General features: G+C 44.6%; 3 protein-coding genes across 11 annotated transcripts; 1 reads left to right on the forward strand and 2 right to left on the reverse strand.

Annotated features, from left to right (window-relative positions):
• Positions 1 to 141: 141 nt before the first annotated feature.
• On the reverse strand, positions 142 to 10,301 carry ubap2l (ubiquitin associated protein 2-like). Of its 8 annotated transcripts, none has more exons than XM_088365473.1 (30): positions 10,152 to 10,288; positions 9,418 to 9,490; positions 8,171 to 8,309; positions 7,973 to 8,050; positions 7,751 to 7,861; positions 7,500 to 7,674; positions 7,322 to 7,423; positions 7,200 to 7,245; positions 6,531 to 6,637; positions 6,392 to 6,451; positions 6,261 to 6,313; positions 6,086 to 6,171; positions 5,794 to 5,974; positions 5,530 to 5,728; positions 5,120 to 5,442; positions 4,869 to 5,041; positions 4,677 to 4,797; positions 4,546 to 4,585; positions 4,191 to 4,395; positions 4,049 to 4,115; positions 3,660 to 3,963; positions 3,491 to 3,579; positions 3,359 to 3,412; positions 3,210 to 3,291; positions 2,907 to 3,127; positions 2,713 to 2,812; positions 1,914 to 2,072; positions 1,686 to 1,753; positions 1,404 to 1,598; positions 142 to 1,326 (listed from the first exon to the last, which is right to left on the reverse strand). In XM_088365473.1, the coding sequence occupies exons 3-30, from the start codon at positions 8,264 to 8,266 to the stop codon at positions 1,231 to 1,233; spliced, it is 3,591 nt and encodes a 1,196-aa protein (XP_088221599.1). In that variant the 5' UTR covers positions 8,267 to 8,309; positions 9,418 to 9,490; positions 10,152 to 10,288; the 3' UTR covers positions 142 to 1,230. The 8 variants fall into 8 exon arrangements, with proteins under 8 accessions (XP_088221599.1, XP_088221596.1, XP_088221600.1 ...); XM_088365470.1 differs by having other exon boundaries at positions 1,404 to 1,601; positions 10,152 to 10,287; XM_088365474.1 differs by having other exon boundaries at positions 1,404 to 1,601; positions 4,677 to 4,767; positions 10,152 to 10,286.
• LOC148380113 (lipid transport auxiliary protein 1-like) lies at positions 9,855 to 11,377 on the forward strand. The gene is made up of 6 exons (XM_088365494.1): positions 9,855 to 10,201; positions 10,266 to 10,367; positions 10,442 to 10,550; positions 10,622 to 10,842; positions 10,906 to 10,964; positions 11,035 to 11,377. The coding sequence occupies exons 1-6, from the start codon at positions 10,139 to 10,141 to the stop codon at positions 11,240 to 11,242; spliced, it is 762 nt and encodes a 253-aa protein (XP_088221620.1). The 5' UTR covers positions 9,855 to 10,138; the 3' UTR covers positions 11,243 to 11,377.
• Positions 11,378 to 11,586: 209 nt separating this feature from the next.
• tuft1b (tuftelin 1b) lies at positions 11,587 to 20,385 on the reverse strand. 2 transcript variants are annotated; one of them, XM_088365488.1, is made up of 12 exons: positions 20,253 to 20,385; positions 18,494 to 18,538; positions 13,798 to 13,896; positions 13,659 to 13,733; positions 13,539 to 13,601; positions 13,368 to 13,448; positions 12,971 to 13,078; positions 12,667 to 12,890; positions 12,501 to 12,606; positions 12,260 to 12,343; positions 12,026 to 12,120; positions 11,587 to 11,946 (listed from the first exon to the last, which is right to left on the reverse strand). In XM_088365488.1, exons 1-12 carry the CDS (start codon positions 20,361 to 20,363, stop codon positions 11,874 to 11,876), a joined length of 1,164 nt encoding a protein of 387 aa, XP_088221614.1. In that variant the 5' UTR covers positions 20,364 to 20,385; the 3' UTR covers positions 11,587 to 11,873. The 2 variants fall into 2 exon arrangements, with proteins under 2 accessions (XP_088221614.1, XP_088221615.1); XM_088365489.1 differs by lacking the exons at positions 18,494 to 18,538; positions 20,253 to 20,385 and adding an exon at positions 16,715 to 16,860.
• Between the last annotated feature and the right edge of the window lie 5 nt (positions 20,386 to 20,390).

The raw sequence follows: 20,390 nt of genomic DNA on the forward strand, positions 1-20,390 counted from the left end.
TGCGCACCGTGAAACTCATTTTTTTAATTACCCAATTGAATTTCTAAAGAAAATCTTAATTCTAAAATAGTAACAAAAATATACACATTGTTTTTATTACTTTAGCCATGGATTCCTCAAGACATTCACATGTAACTATAATGAAAATGTCTTTGTTTTTGTTTATTAATATTTGTACATTTTTTTACAAAATAAAAAAAAAAGAACAAAAAGCTCTAATAAGATCTGCAAGGAACTGGAGAAGTAAAGCGAACAAACAGGCACTACAGTACTTTTTCGTTTATATGTACAAGACGTTTTTCCATTTACATGTTTTCTTTTAAAATGCACAGTACAAAAAGAAAAAAAAATCACTGACAAAAAACAAACATAATTACAATTCTGTCCATCAGTATTGGATGCTCTAACGTTTCCTTGAAAATGTGCAGGGAAGGGTGGTGGCGGATGGAGAGGTCTCCCAAACCGAAAAGACATTATTGGAAGGCAGATCGGGGTGCAGATTGGCCTTGGGAAGGATCACTCAATAACTTGTGACAACATATTTATATGGTAACAGTTACTGTACATGTTTTATACACTATGAAAAGTCTGTGCTAGGCAAAAAACAAAGCACAGTAAACAACCCCCACCAGTCTTGTGTACAAACATGCACGCAGTCACATGACAAACATCCTCACTCCAAGCCAGCTCACATATATTTATATATATAATATATCTATATTTAGTAAAAAATAAACTTCACAACTCTACTAAATCCAGAGAATTGTTTCTTCCAACTTAAAAAGGACATAAAATATTCGAGAACCCAAAACAGCAATCAAGTAAATGAATAGTTTGAGCAGAGGAGGCGTCTGATAAGCACCTCCAGCCCCATCCATCGCCACCATCCCATATTACTTCATTCCTCCCAATTAGTAAGAAAGAAAAAGAAAGTTGGGGGGGGGGGATAGCGAGCACAACATAAAATACCCATAAGGGGAACACATTCTTTTTAGGAAATAATTCTGTTACTTAAGTAAAAGGGGTCGGTGCTGAACACAATACAATTTCCCCGAAAGCTCGAAAAGTGAGTCATCAAACTATTTGTACCCTTCCCAGTTCCATTCCCGGCACATCCCCAAAGGGAGGGAGAAAGAGGCGAAGGATGAGAAGAAGGAAGATGAGGTGGAGGGGGGGGGGGGATTCAGCAGGAGGAAACCTTCAATGAAGTTGGTTTTCAGGTGTTGGATGCTAGTTGGCCCCCCAGTTGTAGCTGTTGTATGCCGACTTATTGATCTGAGACTTCTGTTGGATGGACGCGGTCTGATTACGCTGGCCACTGCCGCTCTGTGAAAACACAGCGAGGGTGAGGAAAGAGAAGTAAAAAAAGAGGGACGATGAAAGGATCTACTTAAGAGTCTCACCTGTGCGTCCTGCTGCAGATGATGGTGGAGGATCTGCGAGTGGGGCTGCTGGTGCGGCGCCAGAATGTGCATGAAGGGGGCCGGGGCGTAGCCTGCTGCGGCCGGGGCATTGATTGGTCCGCCGCTGCCCAGCGCGGACGGGAGGCTGAAAGACGCCGTGGGAGTGGCGGCGTGGAAACCCTGCTTCTCAAATGACTGCTGGACAAATTAAAAAAAAAAACGCCCAGTTAACACAGCACAGTACTAATAAAGCTGTGGTTCTCCATTTTTGAGAGTACTTGCCTGCGTCTTTGTGTAAACTGAACCCGAAATATCCGGTACCCCGGTGTTGCTCGAGGTCACAGACACTCCTAGAAAAGGCAAATTCAACGACTGAGCAAACGACTGAGAAGCAATTCATCGACGTGTTTGAGCCCGCTGCCAGCAAGCTACATCATTTCCAGTCCGACCGTCGTGTGGCATTCGCTGCGGCACACACTGACCCCCTTGTATCGTCGGCACGGCACTCACCGACTCCTGGCCCGCTGACGGAGTTGGCCGGTTTGTTTTGAGCGGCGGCAGCGGCGGCAGCAGCAGCGGCAGCGGCTGCAGCGGCGGCGGCCACGGCGTTACCGTAGCCACCCTTACAGAAATCCCCACTCCCTGAAGCCTGGCCCACATCCTCATAGCCTGCAACAGTCGAGACACACAGGCGCAGCCCACGGCGTTAGACACAGCGAGACCTGCCTCAGAGAGCACTGGCAAACTAGAGCAAAGCTAACAATAGTTTGCAAGTGCTTTGTGAGGGAGGGCCAAAGGAGGGGGGAGGGGGGCAGGTTGTGTGTGGGAAGGTGGAAAGTAAGCTGGAGTGATGGCAGGAAGCAGCAGAAGCAGCAACACAAATAATAATAATGATAATAATAAGTTTGTTTGATAGGAAGTGTGATATCGGTGTGATTCTCGAGATGGCAGATGAAACCATCCATTCAAACAGAACATCTAAAAAAAACCAAATTAAACCTAACACCAAAAGCCACCAGATGGCGCCAAATATGCTGGACCACAAATATGCAGTGGTCCACTTGCCTTAACATACACAAAAGCCAGCTCAGCTTTTACTGTCTTATCAAGCAAGTTTATATAATGTCTGCATCAAGGGCATCCGCAGCCAAGGCCAATAACAGCAGCAAAACAAAACAGCTTTTAAAACACTGACGTCAGCATTCCATTCTGCTTATAGTCAATGCAGGACCACAAAGACAGTTGTAGCGTTAGCCGCCCGTCACGTCATACAGCTCAAGACTTGCAGTCTCCATTCACGGTGGCTCACCAGTGCTGTATCCATGGGAACCATAGCCGCTGGCCTGTTGGAAGGGTGTGGCCGACGCGCCGACATTCACTCCGTGCTGCTTTGACGAGGTAGGAGCCACCTAGAAGAACACAAAAAAAAGAATACCCATCGCTGTAATCCAGAGAGAAACTCAAGAAATGCCTTGCTGCTGCATTTGTGTCTCCAATCCTCACCGGGAAGACAGCGGGGCCGTACTGGAAGGTGTTGGGCAGGCCCGGCATGCCGGTGTAGTAGGGCAGGCTTGTGTAGCTGTAGCCGGGTGGTAGCGCCGGGTTGAGGAATGGTTGCTGGGTCGAGTGATGCGTCTGGTTCTGGTTCTGCTGCTGATTCTGTGCCAGCGTGGTGGCGGGAGCCGGCGAGGACGCGTCACCTCGACCGAACTTGGATAAATCGCCTTGAGAGGGGACAACCACAAGAGGGCGGTCTTTTCAGGGTCCAAACCAAATAAGCTTAGAAATGATCGGAGGAAGTCTCACCAGAATACGGGTTATTTGTCAAGCTCGCCTCTCTACCAGTCAGTGCTGTTGTTTGGGTTGCAAAGGGAATGCTGTAATAATCCTACGACAAAAAAGATGATTATGATGATGACAAAGGAAATGACGACTCGTGGGAAATTCTAACTCACCAGTGGTATTCTCGTCTGCAGCATCTGCAGGTCGTCGTAGCCGTACACCTGAGTCTGACACGATACGTCCCGTTATTACGCCACACGTGTACACTGTGTCGGGCTTACGCACAGACTTGGCATAGCACTCACTGGGTAGGGATGTAGCAGTCCCGGCGCCATGATGTATGGATTGGGCAGCAGCGGGGGCACTCCGGGGGGCAAATTTGGAGGCGCTTTCCCTACATTTGACAGCAAATGCAGTTTGTGAGAGAGGTGGAGGACAAAAAAAAAAACAGGTTTGTGTTGATGTCTGCCAGACCTGAGGGTGCTGCAGAGCTGCGCGATGACAAAGAAGTCACTGAGGAGGGAGGAGCTGAGGCCGCCGCCGATATGGAGATGGTGGCAGGAGATGAGGCCACACCCTGGCCGCCCATGGACGCCACATTGATGCCCATGGGCATATTGCTGACAGGGCCGAGGCCAGACTGAGCTGAGACCGGGGCTCCCAGTGAGACCTGCGCCGCGGCTACCGAGGCGGAGGTGAGAACGGACGACGACACGGATGAGACAGAAGGGAAGGAGGAGGCGGAGTGGAGGCTGGAGTCGCCATCTACGTTGGGGTGCTGCGGAGGGAAGTGAAGGTGATGACATTATAGGAATCAGATGTCTATCTTTCAAAGATGGCCTTGTGTGATATGGTGAGCTTACCAGTAAGCTCGAGTTGGCCGTTCGACCTGAAGATGGCGCAAGGCTGTTCTGTTGCGATGACAGCGCACTGTAACGAGACACCGCCGCTGAATCACGTCCGTTTTATCGACTGCTGCGGGACTTAGTCATCTCACGGCTTTACCTGTTGTGCTGAGGAGGTGGGACGCTGCTCGGCGGCAGCTCTTCAACTTGACCCAGGGCACCGAGCGGCGCCTGGTTGGATGTCGTCAGCAGTGTGGCTGGACCTGAGCCGCCGTCCGTGAGGGGGCCCATGCCGGCGACCGACATCGGCGGTGCAACGTTCGTGTCCGACGGTGGTTTGGGCGCCACTGCGGAACCCGCTGAAGCTAGAAAATCAATAAATGGTACAATAATAAATGAGAGGAATTAAATATATGACCCAGAGGAAATGAGAAAAGAAAAAGGGAGCAAAGAGAATTAATGAAGAGAAATATAAGAAACCTCTGAAAATAAAATAAATGAATCATGATGCTTGCCTTCCACAGATTGTGCCGCTTGTAGTGAACTGAAGCCATTCTGTAAAAACAATGAAGGTGAGCTCAATGGTTTCTACGGAAACCGCCGACGGAGAAGTTTAATATTCGGAACGTCTGAATGTGTCGCCTACCTTGGGCTGCATGTCCTTCTGCGGGGAGGAGGAGACGGAGGGGGGGTAACGCCGCGCCTGAGCTGCTCTCTGCTCGTACATGTCCATCTGGCTGGAGTTGGAAAGAGCTGCAGTTGACTCACTGCAGATTGACAAGTCCCGTTCACGCCTTGTGCCCTCGCTCCGCCCACCGTGCATTCCCCGCGTACGAACCTATTTGGGGTGGAGTAGAGGCTATTCTGCATCGGGTTGACGGGCGCCGCGTTGGAGGCGACCGAGTCGTACTCGGGCAGCGTCGGCTCCGAGCCGAACTGCAGCGCGCCGAACTGAAGGTTGAGGCCGGAGATGTCCGTCGAGCCGGGCATTTCCACCGCCATTGCTGGAATCTGAATGAAGACGAAATGTTTTTACTTGTCAGCTGCTGCATGGACGCCACCATTTGAGGATGTTTCAAACACGTTTACCTTTGTTGGTATGGATGTCCTCTTCTTCTGCGCCCTGAGTTTGTGCTGCTGGAGCGGGAGAGGGCTCGAGCCCTGCGCGTCCGAGGAACTTGGGGAAACCTGCTGAGCCAGCGGCGTGACCGACGCCATTTTGGGGAGGGAGGAGGCGGGCGGCGGCACAGAGTGCGGCGAAGACGTTGTTTGCGGCGGCAAGGAAGAAGCGGAGGAGGCTGAGCCAGGCAGAAAAACTTCCAACATGGATGACGTGGTGGTGGCGGTGGCCTGGAAGGGCGGGCGCTTCGTAAAGGGGGTGTGGATGGCCGACTCGGGCTGAGTCTTCATCTCTGTGCAGAGAAACAGGATTGAACTATGCTGATCATATACGATGAATAATACTCAAAAAAACGATTCCAGTCTGGGGGACATCTCACCATATTGTGCCCGTGAGTTGGCACTGTTGTCCCAAGATGGGGGGTTGGCATTCGGGACCCCAGTTTGGGGGTGCTGGGCGGCCAGCTGAGCCAGCGCCTGGGCGGTTTTATACCGCTCTAGGAACTGGGAGCCGGTGGTCCCGCCAGTACCTGCTTTCTGGTCCGCCACCTCCCCAAAACTCTTGTTCAGCATGCTGACCTGCCACCAAAACAGTGCATCAGTAGCAACATGTTGCCCGAGAAAAAGTCTTAATTGGCACTCACCATGCTGTGCTGGGTGTAAGCGGCGCCAGAAGAGGTTTGGGAGATCGGAGGACCTTGCTTGGAGTTGCTGAAAACCAGCGACTGGGGCAAGGGGGGCGGCTGGGCGGCCTCCATGGGTTGGGGTTCCGTTTCAGACGAGGAGGACGGGGGAGTCTTCCCCAAGAGCACGGCAAGGTCAATCCTGTAGAGGGGGCAAAATTATAACAAATGGTGCCATTTATACAAAGCAGCTACTTTACAATAAAGGAAGGAAAATGATGACATCATGTACAAGGGGGCACTTTGGTCCCACCTCTGTCCTTTGGTGATGGTGACATTCTCTGGCGGTGGTGGAATGGTCGCCACGCTGGAAGCTGTGAATATCTTGGTCTCGGACAACTGCCAGGTAATAAAATAAAATAAATGATTGACCCAAATATAGACAGGACTTCCTTGGAACACACACACAAAAAATAAGAAGTACTCACATCCTCATTCCAGTCCTCAGTGCCCCATTCTTCTGTGGGTGTCCTCCAAGCACCTGTGAGAGGGGCAAAAACCTCGTCAACACCAGCGCCAGGCACAATAAGTCATCAATAATGCTCTCTTGTGAAATTACCAGGTACAGAGTCAAACTTGGCCGGGTAAGTCATTCCCTCTCCCGGAGGGTATTCCAATCCTGGAAAGAAGAGTTTTCAATTCGACCGTCAGACCAAATGTGCAACATATCAACTTAAGCATTTTTGAGATGCACTCACGAGCGCCTTCTTCCGTCTCCATGCCACCCGTGTTGTTCCAGGTGCTTCCTCCGCCATAGTTTTCGTCTGTCTGACTCGGTTCGGCGTAGTCGGCGGGGTTGAAGGTTCTGGATTTTTAAGAAAAGTGCAGTTCACGTGAAAATGTCACACACGTGCGGGCATTTATAAATAGAACAAAGTAATGTTCACATAGCTCGAGCGAGAGTCAATCTTTTGACTTCCTCCTAAAAAATTATCCACGTGTTGAAACAACTTTGTGCTCGGCACCTCCCCAATGCCACCAGTGCAAAGGTTAGGCCATCAGGTTGGGAGCGGTGGAGTCATTTCCGAGGAATGTTGTGGGAGTCAGAGACGGGAGGTGAAATGGAAGAATCATCTCTCATTTCCTTTGAAGCGTTCAAGGACAACCGGAGTCTTTTTTTTTTTTTTTAGCGTGTTTGTGTTCCTATTAAGTGCACGACGTGAACGGGCTCATTTGCAGATAGGAATTTGAAGCGTGTGATGAGAAACTGTCTTGGAGACTCATATGACGTTTCGTTCCACAGGCTGAACCATGTCCACTTCTGCTGTGGATTAACACTAAACAATAGATCCAGGGTCGTACGCTCCTGTGGCCATGGCAACAGCGGAACAAAGCCAACCCCCCCTCCCGGTTGTCTAAGGACTTACCCCATGCCCTGCGCAGAGAAGCGCCCTCCTCGCCGCCCTGATGCTCCTAGAGCGAAGCAAAGGCAAAGCAAAACTTGAGAATGTTCACGCAGCGAGCGTCATGACAACCGCCGGCAACTCACCGAGCGTCCCTCTTCCTCGCCCGCGTGCCCTGCGGCCTCGCTCGGCGCCCCTGCCCACCACTGCCGCCTTGCCTACGTCCAAGCCGTTCTCTTGACCTCGAACTGGAGTAAGGAGGAGGAATCAGACAATAAAACAACAGCTGTTCCCAAATACAAGCTACAACACGAAGAGGCGTACACTCTCGCCCTCTGAGGGAACCACCGCGGCCCCTGCGAGGAGCTCCCCCTCGCCGACGTGCTGCATCCTTCTCTACTTTCTCCCGGTTCTCTCTGCCGTCCTCTCCGATCTCAAGCTGGCTGACTTCCTTCTGGCCTGACACGCCTTTCTTCTTCCCCACCATCTCCCACGAGTCCTGATAAAAAAAAAAAATTAAAAATGACAACAGCTCCATGCAAACAAAACATAAAGCAAAAGACAAGGGGACCTACAGTGTCTGGGCTGCCTTCCAGTAGAACATTGATGGCTCTGTTGACATCACCGTTGCAGTCATGCAATGCGATCATAGACTCATCCTGGTCCTTGCCCGTGATGTCAATCAGCTGAAAAAGCAAAACACTGTTTCATTTCCCCTTTCAATGAGAGATGGGGCCCATATTGAAAACAGCCAGGAAGAAAATCTCAAAAAGGACAAAAAACAAAGCGCTCGTCACCTGTTTGACCTTCTCCTCAAAGTCCGCATCATTGTGGTCTGAAATCATCTGCGCAAGTCTGATCTGCTCCGCCGTGGCCTGTTGCCAGAGGACACAAGCACATTCATCACAATGAGCTTCAGGTGACAACGACAATCTGGCCAAAATCAAAGTCACTCCAGTCTTAGAAAATGGAAAATTACTTGAACAAGGGTGTACCTGAGGTCTTTGCTTGTGCTGTGTCTGGCCCTGCGTCTGGCCCTGCTGCGTTTGTTCCCAGCTGCCCCGGGCCCGGTTTCCGCCCACGGACGTCATGATTTACAGTATATACAAACAAGTTATTTACAACAAATCACACCTGAGGAGAGAAAGAGATATGAGTGACTTTATCACATACTTCAAATAACACACAGGCAATGCAAGAAGTGTGGGAAACAAGATAAGGCTCCAAGGTACAACGACCCGTTTAAAAGTCAAAACATCACTGTCCTAAAATGAAAGTAACCTCAGTGGAGCAACTGTGTGAAGTAGCAGCTACATCACAATGGAAATGCATTAGCAAGAACATTTTTGGGGTTAAGTTTAGGTAAAACTGCCAGGGGGGGTCAACATTAATGCGTTTTTGTTATGCTGCCAACCTCGTTATCGAAAACGACTGCTTAATCTTGCACACGTTACGTAAAAAGCTCGGCTTGGACTGACACAGAAAGAAGAAAACAAGCCTGACGCTGAGGCATGTCCATCTTATCAAACAAGTCATATTAGCAATGGAAAAAATAGCTAATAAAAAATGGAATAGGTGACGGAGAAGGGGGTGAATATTATCAAGCTTTGAAGTCTCGGTGGGCTTCCGCCTCGAGCGGCTACACCTCATGGCGACGAGGCTAACTTTTAGCACGGGGCTAACGTTAGCTCGCGAGTGTCGATTCAATACACGCAAACCAATCAATATGTGTCTTACTGTCGTGAAAGCAACATTGCCAACTACATGTATTCGATTAACTAGGTCACCGTGTTAGACTTGACTGACCCCTGAAAAGACGTCATTTCCCCACTAGTTGGATGCTAACGACTTAGCTACGCTAGGTTCAACTAACTGGACGTGGCTAAAGGCTAACTACTTAGCTGGCATTGATAATAAAGACCACAATTCCACAATATTAAAAGACGCTCTTTACGTGAGAATAGCATTAAAGAGGTTTTAAGGTAAAAGACTAAAATCTCGCTCCTGTTCCTCTAAAAAAAAAAAGACAATAAACGCCACCCTACTGACCAGGAACCCGGCCGGCTTCAGACTAGACAAGACACCGGCCGACAAGTAGTCTCGTTCCCCAACCTTGCTAGGTTCTATTTCTTCACGATAACCACAATCCACCTCAACTTCCACTTGTAGAAAAAATGTCACACAAAAAGTTGGGATTTTTTCCCCCCTCTCCTTATAACACGTAACAACCACCGACGTTTACCTGTTTCGCTTCCACTCTGACACCACGGAGAGCTGTGTCATGTGGTCTGCCGCTTCACAGTGCTTGGAGGAAGCTGGACCAACAAACATGTGATCACTAACTAATAAAGCTTTATTTTGGGCATATTTTTTTTTCACCCTTGGCCGGTGACATATCACTGCGACTGATGCGCATCAAAGATAACATGCGCCGGCGAATGTTGGTACGAGTGTTGTTATAAAAACAAAACTATTTTCGATCAATAAAAAGACTGCATGGACTTAAGCATTGGTGGGAACTTTGTTTTTCACACATAAAATCCAGAAAAAAATCTAATGTACATATGTTGTCAAGGATAATGTACAGTCTATTAATACAGCATAAGTACACAGCGCTCAAACCGTAATACACAATATAAACTAAATCCATAACAATAATATTTCCGAGTCTCTTTTTTTACGTTACTTACGGTAATTATGAGGGGACCGACGCCGGTCGGGTTTAGCTAACTAGCTTAGCCGAAAAGCGAGCCAGCGTTATCCGCGTAGCTCGACTATATCTACCAAAGATGTCACACAATCATTTCGTGGGTATAGATAACGTTATGAAAAATTTAATTAGAAAATAGCTTCAGTTTTATGCATTAGGAGAAGACATTGGCTTCGAAGGTAGCGACATGCTAACTAGCGAGCTAATGTAGCTCAATTGTAAACAAAGGATATCAAAACACTTTGGTGCCAACATGGCAGACTCACCGCCGCTATCAGGTGTTAATGTTGTCTTGGTGATGGCGTACGGCAGCTTGGTGAGTTAAATAAACAGTTTACGCGTTTGTTCTATGTGTTTATTCTAACATTGCGTGTTGACAGGTCTTCGTGCTGCTCTTCATCTTCGTCAAAAGGCAAATTATGCGTTTTGCCATGAGATCCCGTCGCGGCCCACACGCACCCATCGGCCACAATGCTCCAAAGGTTAAAAATAGAAAACCATAATGACGTCATGTATAATTTTGATTATTTTGTGGTATTTGGTGTGTTTCTAATAGGTACTACGAGAACAGATCGACTCCCGTTTGTCGAAAGTTCACGAGATCCGGTTCGAACCTCGTCTCCTGCCCGAAAATGATGCCAGGCTCAGGCGTGGATCACAGCTTAGTGAGTTTCGGCCAGCCCTTGCATGCATTTTGTAAAAAGCATCAGCGTAAATCATAAATTATATCTTGAAGGTTGCTATAACTACCTGTACCGGATGAAAGCCCTGGATGCCATTAGGGACTCAGGTATCCCTTTGGAGGAGATGTGCAGCAGCCCGAGCGCCTTCACAGGCCGAAGTTTCCGGAGCTGGCTGCTGGAGCTACGAAACTCGCACTCGCTAATCAAGAGTAGCCACGGCGCTCTCATCGACCGTCTGCTTGAAGGCTACGACAGCGCCCGCCACGGCACCGGGGTGCGGACTCCACATGGTCGTATCCGTTTAAGGCTGCATATCTAAATCTTGATCACGTTCTAGGTGTTCGGGGAAGCAGAGTTTCTAGAATACCAGCAGGCGCTCAATGATTTAGCAGACGTGTGAGTACGACTCACGTTTAACTCGATGGGGCAAAGAAAGTTTTTATGACTGCATTTGTTGTACTTTTAGTGTGAAGGCGTACTGGAGCAACAGCACTGTGGAGCAGCAGCATCAGTCCGCGGCCAAGGACCTGACGGGTTCTCCGGCCCGCAACGCTCCGTCCACCATCCAGGTGACCTACCTGCCGTCGACCGGCCCACGCAGCAAGAGGCCCAAACACTTCTTGGAGCTGAAGAGTTTCAAAGACAACTACAATACGCTGGAGAGCACTTTGTGACTGAATTGTGTGTGTGTGTGTGTGTGTGTGTGTGTAGAAGCACATTTGGACATCGTAGTTTTGTTATTGTGACATTTTTGTAAATATAATTTATTGCTGTGTCACCTTCGATTAAAATTCTGCGTCATGTACAAATGAATTTCAGTTTCTTCAATGAGTTCAAATCAGTCGTCAATGTTGTCTTCCGTCCACTAGATGGCACTGCTACATTGTTTTTTTTATATTGACAAAGTCAATTACTGCTATTAAAACAAGACAATTTCACTGAAAAATGTGACTGAAATCTCAGGATTCTGATTAAAAAAAAAAGTGTAATTAAAAGAAAAAAAAAAAGACTCTCAGGATTGTGTTATTTTCATATAATTTTTGTTTTGGTTACAATGTGTCTCCCAAACTCTTCCTTGAAATTCAGTCGCATGTCTGTCAGTTCAGACGCGTTTACATCTAATTTATTCACGGATTTAGTACACAAACGTGAATGCACTTTAGTGTTAATCTACATTCAAAATTCACATTCGGAAGCACTCGTCACTCTGGATTACACGCTGGCGCCTATGCACATGATTCAATGGGGGGGGCGATTATGAACAAAGCACGCTTTAAATACATATTTACACTTTGTGAATGTCATTCACGACTTGATCTCGATGACTTTGATGAAGGGGAGGGACTTATTGTTGGCTGCGGACGGCGTCAGAGGTTTGCTGAAATAAAAATAAAAACATAGTTGGACATTTAAAATGATTTCTTGATGATTATCACAATGAACCAAGCGTAGCTCACCTGTAGATGATGACCGGCTTGTTCTCGGCGCTCTTAAGGGGTGGGGGGTCGCGGCCCGCCAAGAAATGCTCCATGTGGTCGTGCAACTCTCGGTTCTGTTTTTTAGAAACGTGCACAAAAAAGCTAAGGAGTGTAGCATAAAAGTAAAATAAAGTAAAAGCAAAGAAACATAATCTCTCGTTTACTGAGTGGAAGATTTTGTTTTTAAACTTTAAAATTGGGAAGTGGTCTGACCTCGGCTTCCAGGAAGGCCACTTTTTCCTCCAGATCCCCGATGACCCGATCTCGTTCTTGGAGGACGGTGCGTGAGTTCTGCAGCTGTACACACGCACACACAAAAGAGTCAGGCTAATTTTATGACGTTTGGCTAATTAAGTAGTTTGGTTTCAGTTGCTTGATGTTCTTCTTCCGAATGTAATTTCCTCACTAATGGCTTCCTGAGTACTTGAAATGTGATGTGTGTGTGGGTGTGTACCTGCTCAATCATGTGTCGCACTTTCCTTTGTTGACTTTTCAGCATGTCATCCAAGTGGTGGATCTTCTCCTTCAAAATGGCCACCTCCTTTTCCAACTGACCACGTCTGAAAACAAACACACAAAATTGTCGCTACTACACAAACACGCGCACACGCTTTTGTTACCTGTCATCTTTCTGATTTCCTTCACCGTTATCCGCCTGAAGCCGCTGTAGCTCAGCCTCGCTGGCGGCCATTTTGTCCCGCAGGACCCCGCTCTCGACCTCCATGTTGCCCAGTAGCCTCTGTAGCTCCTCCACCCGTCGACCTCGCTCCACCGAGTCCGTCTCCGCCCGCTGGAGACGCTCCGACTGCTCCTCCAGACGCGCCTGTTGCTCCTTTGACTCCATCTGTCAAAAAAGGAAACTCCATTTTTATAACTTCTACTCTTGGCCATCTAGAAATGCAATGGAATTTTAATGTCACACACCAACAGCCGCTCTCTCTCCTCCCGGTGTCGACTTTCCATATCTTTCATCTGAGCGTAGAGGCGCTTGGTTTCTTCCCTCAGATACTGCACGTGATTATCATCACTCTCCTGAGAATGCAGAAGAACCCGTGATAAGAAGCGGGTATTTTGATTTGGATCTTCTGTGATGCATCTGATTGTGAGTCACAAATTTTCCGTTAGCATATTTCAGGAGGGGCCAGTGCCCCTACGGCTCCCCCCCCAGCTCCGCCAGTGATAATGAGCCGGAAAAACGATTGTGTCAGCTAGAAACATCCGGATGAGCGGATCTTCTTTGAATGTGGTTTATTGATTTTTCTTTTTAAAAGGGAAGGAAGCATAACACACACGCGAGCACTATAAATGTTGAAGTACTTACGTCATGGTTAATGTAGTTGTAAATATTGTTGCCATTGGCAACATTGGGCATGTGGTTGACTGTGTAGCCATTCGTGGGATACTGAAAAGCAAAAAACATTTTAATCATCATGTTTCATTCACTTTTGATTCATTTAAAAAAAAAAAAAAAAAGATTTTTGTTTCTACTTACCTTCTTGTTACCATTTTGTCTCGCCGCCATCTGCTCTCTCAGGGTCTTCAGACAATACCTCACCTGGAAGTTGAGCAAATATGAAGCACGTCGTACATCATTCATTCCTCCCATCCTCACCTCTTGAATCTGCGACACCTCGTCCGTCAACATCCTGACGCTGTCCGCCGTCTCGGGTCCGCCGTCCAGGTACACCTACGACGCACGCCGCCGTTAAATCCACACCACGACGCTCCTCAACAAAAACCAGCACACATACCTTGATGACTTGCACGCTTTCCTCCGCAAGATCTTCCAGCCGAGGACTTGCGACCCGCTCGTCGGGATTCCTTAGCAGCACCGATGCGACGCCGTTCTCCTGCGTGGCAGATGTGGGCAATAAGTAGACACGAAAGGAAAGAAAGGGGCGGAGCTTCAAAAGCCACATGTGATTTCCCCCAAAGCTGAGGATGTGTGACGGCCAAACAGCGGCTGCCTGGCAACCCATAATAAGGGCACGTTTGCACCCCTGGGGGGGCAAAGTCACGAGTCACTGGAGGAGCAAAAACAGTCAGACCACCCAAGGCCTTCACAACAACAACACACTGTTTGCCATGGGAATAAAAATAATACAAATAGTTGGATAGTTTGTAGGGCATTCTCAAGAGAAAGTATGTCACACGATAATTTCAAAGTTTGGGATTTTTTTTGTGACACAAATAAGCATCAAAATGCCACATTTCGTTTATTCTTAACATCCTTAATAATAATAATAATAAACATTTTATTTATAAGGTGCCTTTCATGTATTTACACACTTGACATTGAAGGAGTTTAATCCTTTTGGGGGAACACCCATTCAGTCAAAAAAGAAAAGACTGACTTAAGACCGGCTTTTCGTTTGACTGCGCAAAGGACACTGTAATTTTTCTGGGTGTTGGCTCCAGAAATAATGATGTGGTATTTCTTCACAAAGTAACACAAAGCTAAATGTTCTGCTGTTGGGCTTGTTTGTAGTCATAATATATTTTCAAAAGCAAAATAAAGTAGACTAGAGGTAAAGTGTCACTATTTTGGCAGCCAGGTGTGAGGTAGTTCATAAACTCCAACGAGGGTCTTAAATCCGCAAAGTTACGTAACCTGAGTGGAAATGATGGAAAAAGTAGAAAGTTTCGCACCAGGTTGCCGCAACATTAAATATCCTTCAATGACACATTCCCAGCATGTCACGTTAGGTTGTTAAGTTGAAATGTGAGCGTTGCAAAGTTCAGCGCTAGGCTAAGCGTAATTAGCCGTGAAAAAGGTTGACATAGAACACAAAGGGAAGACAAGACAGCTTGGAAATTAACAACTTGTTAATTTGTTAGATAACAAACAGCGGCTCAAATTGTGCGAAAATACCAAGCAAATTTATTTGTCGTTTGGCTTTTCGAGGCACGTGGGCAGGCTGGTGTTAGCTTCTAGCGCTAGCAAGCCGCGATGACCGACTAGCTTGGTCAATTGATGTAAATCAGTTGATTTTTTTTTTTTAATTTTACTCTTACAAAAACATATTTTTTTCAAAATGACATCTCTATTTCTGAGATCTGGTTTTTTTTTTGACAAGAATCATGATTGATGCGCGAGCTTAATGAGCTCAATGAGGTAATGTTCTCCAGCAGAACACAACGTTCCATTCCAGGCGGGAAACTCATTGGATCATGCCGCCAAGGAAGCACCACAGAATACCTTCAGGTTAGCAGTCATGTTAACTATTTGGGCTTGAGTGACAGTGAGATGAAATCTGCGAAAACCATCAGCGAGAGAAAGCCCGGCGGCGAAAGTTTTAACACACCTCGTTGAGGAGGTTCTTTTTTTTCATACAATAGCAGCCATTTTTTTTTTTGCTCAGAATATTACAACATATTCCTCATAATCCCAGATTTCACAAAGAGCAAACAAAGTTAAAGACAATCGACATAAGCTAAAATGGGGGCGGAGCTTAGAGTACTTAGACTTAGACTTAGACTTAGACTCAACTTTATTAATCCCTTGGGATTGCTCCTTCAGGGAAATTCTGTGTCCAGTAGCAGTAAAATACAAATTATACCAAAAAAAACTATATAAGAGATAAAAATATACAGAAACATGCAGAAATATACACAGTGCAAAATTAGCAAATGAAATGCAAAAGAGGCAAAAACATAAATTAGGTAAGATTGAGGGAGGTAAAAACACTACACAGTAGTTGCCATGTATTATTGCCATGTGTTATTATTGGACAGTGTGAAAAAAGTAATTGCACAAATGATGACAATGTAGTAAATAGAATGGAATGGGAAAATTGCACATTGTATATTGATGTGAATGTGTACAGTTATTGCAAGTATCTCCATTGCAAGTATCTCCATGTCCCTGTCCTACTTAGTAAAACATTAGGCGTGCTTATATAATGTTGACTGACGTGATTGCGTTTTTGTTTTCTGACAGGGCGGATTGACACGTGAGACGCGCAAATCTAAAAACAACAACCAACAAGTTGTGAAGGAAGTGTGGTTTTTAACATGGCCGCTGCAAATATGGTGCCGAGGTTCAGGGGCCATACATCAACATATGTGACAACATCGCAGCAACAGCGTTCGCGCCAACATGTGAATTCCAATCGTCTATTAGTGCAGACTAAATCGCAGAGCATCAATATGAATCATTACTGTAACAATCAAAAAAATTAAGCTAGCCGCTTCCCAACTCGACAGTAAAGTCGGCGATTGACACATCGCACACCTACTAAAATCTAGATCTCAAATTTTCTGGCAAAATGTCATCGAGCATTAATTACATAACTCACAAGACGTTAGGTGAAAATTCAGGACAAACCTAAAATGCAAATCGTAATAGGTCAATTTAATTTGACTACTCAAATTGTCTGCACGCAAGTCTGCACATTTGCAATAAGATTAATTAAAAAAATCATGATTCAGCAGTTTGATTTTTTTTCAGAGTAAAAAAACAGCAAAAATAAAAATTGCTTTAAACTAAGGACATTTTTAAAGCAGAAGCTCAAGAATTGACAAACGCCGTTGCAATATTCAGCAAAGATTAGATCTTCCACCCAAAGAATCTATTTACTATTTCCACTATCAACAACATCTCTCAACATGCAGTTCATAACTAGCAGGTTGGAATAAAATAAACAATTCTCTTGGGGTGATATCTACCTGCTCAAAGACGAACACCACGGTGGTCTTCTTAACATTAACGAGGGAGCTGCGATCCAGACAGCCGGCGTAGTGTGTGTGTGAAAGTGTATATGAGAATTTGTGTGTGTGTGAGTCAGGGCGTGGGAAGTCTGCTTCCCTTAAATGACTGGGCGAGGCTCACCAGCCAGCTGCCAACCCTGTTTTGTCACCAGATTGTTCCACGCTTACATCTAGATCCAGTTGCAACAGCACCCCCTGTTGGGCTACATTGGTCACTACATTTAACATGAGACGGTTAAACTAAATTCATCATCTTATGATAAGGATGGATTATTCATCGAGTAACCAGGTGACATGGGTGTAAATGGCAACGTTGTGAGGAATGTGTTATGTAAGATAGATTAATGAGGTGTCTTTATGTAACACACACACACACACACACACACAGCGTGTGTATTGTTAACACACAACTGGGCAAACAAAGTCAATGCCAAGCGCTGCACTGGCATGTAAAAGTTTTTATAGGATTCTTTGTGCAACAAGCAAGCCATTCAAGTTTCCAAACAACTTTCCTTCCATTGGAAATAATAACTACACTATACGTTTTTATTGATACAACTTTCTGTTTTATCTATGGTTGTCATCACCTTTTCTAAATGCTACTATTCAAGCCAAGCTAGCACATTCACCGCTAAAATATTTTAACCTTAAAGGACCGACACAAGGACATTCTTTGTTGACACAACAACTCCAAAACGTTCCTTATGCAAGACGTCAAAGCAAATGCGCACGCCTCAAAAATGTAGGCAATAAAGGCAGAGGGAGTTTTCCTCGAATATTTCATCCTCGCCGCAAATTTCTTTTTAACATGACTGTATTTGCACGGGCTTGACAGTTAGATATTTTCGAATTGTTCTTTCATGCCCGCAGTCAGCAAAACGCATTTCATGTAATGGCTTAAGGCAACATAAACACTCTTGAACAATGTTGAGGTTCTTAAAAAAACGTCACTGTGTCAGCTAATAGCATAATTACAATATTCAAGGGAACACAGACATGCCTCAAAACATGGCTCATCCTAATGATACAAAATTGCCATGTTTCCCTTCTGAAAAAGTTTAGGGTTAAGCTGCAGGTTAAGTTGCAAAGTACACGACAGGACTTACAGTGAGACATGGTCACTTGGTTAATATCAAACCGAGCCGTGTGACACACACTGACACAATCATGTTACATGTGCAAAAAGCCTATTGATATTTCTAAAAAGGCACATTAAAAAACACTTAAGTATTTACATGGTGACTGCAAGGCACATGCACAGACTAAGTTTTTTTTTTCTTAATAGTTTACTATTTTGCCCCAAAACAGTTTTTCTAATATTTTGTTGTATTTTTGTATTACTTAAATTTCCATTTGTGTGTGATGTCTAGGCTAACGTTTTTTTTTAAATTATTTATTCCCTCTTATTTTTGTAATTTTTAGAAGACACATTATTTTTGTAATTTTTAGAAGACACACGACGGCTCTATTTCTTTCAATATTTGTGAATTAAAATTATTCTAAGTAGTTGAAAAAGAAAAAAGAAAAAAAAACACTCAAGTGTTAATTTGAATCACAACAGTGTTGGCAATATTATAAACATTACATGACATTAAAAAAACCCTTATTTTTGTTATTGATAGGTTCTCATTCTGATATCGCACGAACGGACAAATTAATGCTGTAGCAATAACTTAGGTAATTGAGTGAGCTGGCTCGTTAGTTGACTAAGCAGGTTAGCATAGCTTCGTTACTCACGGTGCTCCTCGGCCGGTATCCGTCGTCCGTCTTCCCCTCTGCCATCTTGCCCATGCAGCGTGGAAAAAAAGAAGTACCGACTCACAAAGTGTGCATGAGTGTGCAAGACTCAGCACACTGACGTGAGCGTGGCGCGCGTGCAAGTTCACAAGTCGAACCTTGCAGGCGTTCCTCTTCCGCAAACATTGCGTCACGTTGCCCTGACAACCAAACTTAACCCCGTTCCTGTTTGTTCGCGCTTTTCATCTTTATGCGGTTATGACCTTTTCCGATTAAAGTCGGCTGTCGATTCCATGGAAAGTGATTGTTAGGTCACGGAAGACAGTAAAAGGTGTGGTTTCAAACTGCAGGTCATGGCGTATTCCTAAAAAGTATCAGTGGTACTCAATATAACGTAAATTTACTGTAACGTATATGTGACATGTTTGGCTACAGGATCCAAAAATGTCATGCCCGTAAGAGGGATTTTGGCTATCCGTGTAGCAATAGCGCCCTCCTGTGGTTTGAGTAAAAAAAAAATCACAGAATTAAATATTCCCTGCGTTTAAAGTTTTTTTGTTTTACTATTTTTATTTAAATCTTGTACAGTATTATTTCCAAGTACAATTTATGCGTGTACTTTCCGTTTACTAAGTAGAGTTCATACGTGTACTTTGTTGGTTAGTTTTTTAAATGTAGTTAATCTAAAAATGTGACATGCATTTAACAGCGATTTTGTGCTATATGTGTAACAAGAGCGCCCTCCTGTGGTTTGCGTGAATAATCACTGAATTAAATGTTTACTGTGCATAATGTTGCTGTTGCTCTATTTTTGTAGTATTTGCTCTATTTTTGTAGTATTTTTCTTTAAATAAAATACAGTAATTTACATTAATATTTATATTTATATTAATAAAGTACAGTTCGGGTGTGTTTTGCATTTTAGATCAGATTTTACATTTTTTTACTCTACTTTTATGTGGAAAAACATTTTGACCATTTCTCTATATGTAAGCACAGTTAATATAATGTGACAGTGGCTCAAAATAACGCTGTTACATTTCAGGAATAGTTTTAAAAAGTAAAAATTGGCTTTAATTTTTTTTAAAATATTGAATTCAAAAGTAAAGTACACATATGAACTGTACTTGGATAATTATTGTACTAGATTTAAATAAAATACAAAAATAGAGCAACAGTAACATGCACAGTGAACATTTAATTCGGTGATTCTTCACAAAAACCACAGGAGGGCGCTATTGCTACACGTATAGCGCAAAATCGGTGTTAAGTGCAGGTCACATTTTTAGATAAACAACATTTAAAAAACTAACTAAAAATTTTAATTAAAACAGAAACTATTCCTAAAAAGTATCAATATCTTACTGTGAGGCACTGACACATACAAGATCTAAATAAAAATAGTACAAAAATAGAACAAGTGTGAACATACAAGTCAGCAATCTTTCAGGAAAACCACAGGAGGGCGCTATTGTAACACATATAGCACAAAATCGCTGTTACGTGCATGTCACATTTTTAGACGGTGTAGAATTTACTCAGTAGATGAACTAAATTGTAAAAGTAGGTAACAAAATTAAATTGAAACGACTAAAACTAACTAAAACTAAAAAAAAAGTTTAATAAACCCCACAAAATTAAAAAATGGCCTTGAGCTGCAAAAGTCATGTATTATGCACTATTATCATACATCATGCTGACTGAAAATCTTTGCTACAACTTTCAAAACAAATCAAATCGTTCAAAGTAGTTTTCTGACCTGAGAGAGGCTGACGTCGGATCCACTCGTCAAAGATTTTCTTTGCCTTTTAGTCCAACACAGCATCTGGGCCTCAGATGCCTGCCTCAACTTCTTCCAAAACGATGCCATGCGGCCTCTTAATGTCTTTTCCTTTTT

This window comes from Syngnathus floridae, chromosome 21 (genome assembly GCF_059516105.1).
Source record: "Syngnathus floridae isolate MCC-2025c chromosome 21, RoL_Sflo_1.0, whole genome shotgun sequence".
NCBI classification, from domain to species: Eukaryota; Metazoa; Chordata; class Actinopteri; order Syngnathiformes; family Syngnathidae; genus Syngnathus; species Syngnathus floridae.

Bases quoted from the DNA above. Each gene is read 5' to 3' on its own strand.
- ubap2l (XM_088365471.1), bottom strand. From the start codon at position 8,266: ATGACGTCCGTGGGCGGAAACCGGGCCCGGGGCAGCTGGGAACAAACG. The intron at 5,042-5,119 runs GTAAACGTGTTT...GTCTTCATTCAG, and splicing joins GGACATCCATACCAACAAAG to ATTCCAGCAATGGCGGTGGA. The intron at 1,327-1,403 runs GTGAGACTCTTA...GTGTTTTCACAG, and splicing joins ATCTGCAGCAGGACGCACAG to AGCGGCAGTGGCCAGCGTAA.
- LOC148380113 (XM_088365494.1), top strand. From the start codon at position 10,139: ATGGCAGACTCACCGCCGCTATCAGGTGTTAATGTTGTCTTGGTGATG. The intron at 10,368-10,441 runs GTTAAAAATAGA...TGTTTCTAATAG, and splicing joins TCGGCCACAATGCTCCAAAG to GTACTACGAGAACAGATCGA. The intron at 10,965-11,034 runs GTGAGTACGACT...TTGTACTTTTAG, and splicing joins CTCAATGATTTAGCAGACGT to TGTGAAGGCGTACTGGAGCA.
- tuft1b (XM_088365488.1), bottom strand. From the start codon at position 20,363: ATGGCATCGTTTTGGAAGAAGTTGAGGCAGGCATCTGAGGCCCAGATG. The intron at 13,897-18,493 runs GTGAGTAACGAA...TCTGCCACGCAG, and splicing joins GATACCGGCCGAGGAGCACC to GAGAACGGCGTCGCATCGGT. The intron at 12,121-12,259 runs GTCAGACCACTT...TCTAAAAAACAG, and splicing joins TGGCCTTCCTGGAAGCCGAG to AACCGAGAGTTGCACGACCA.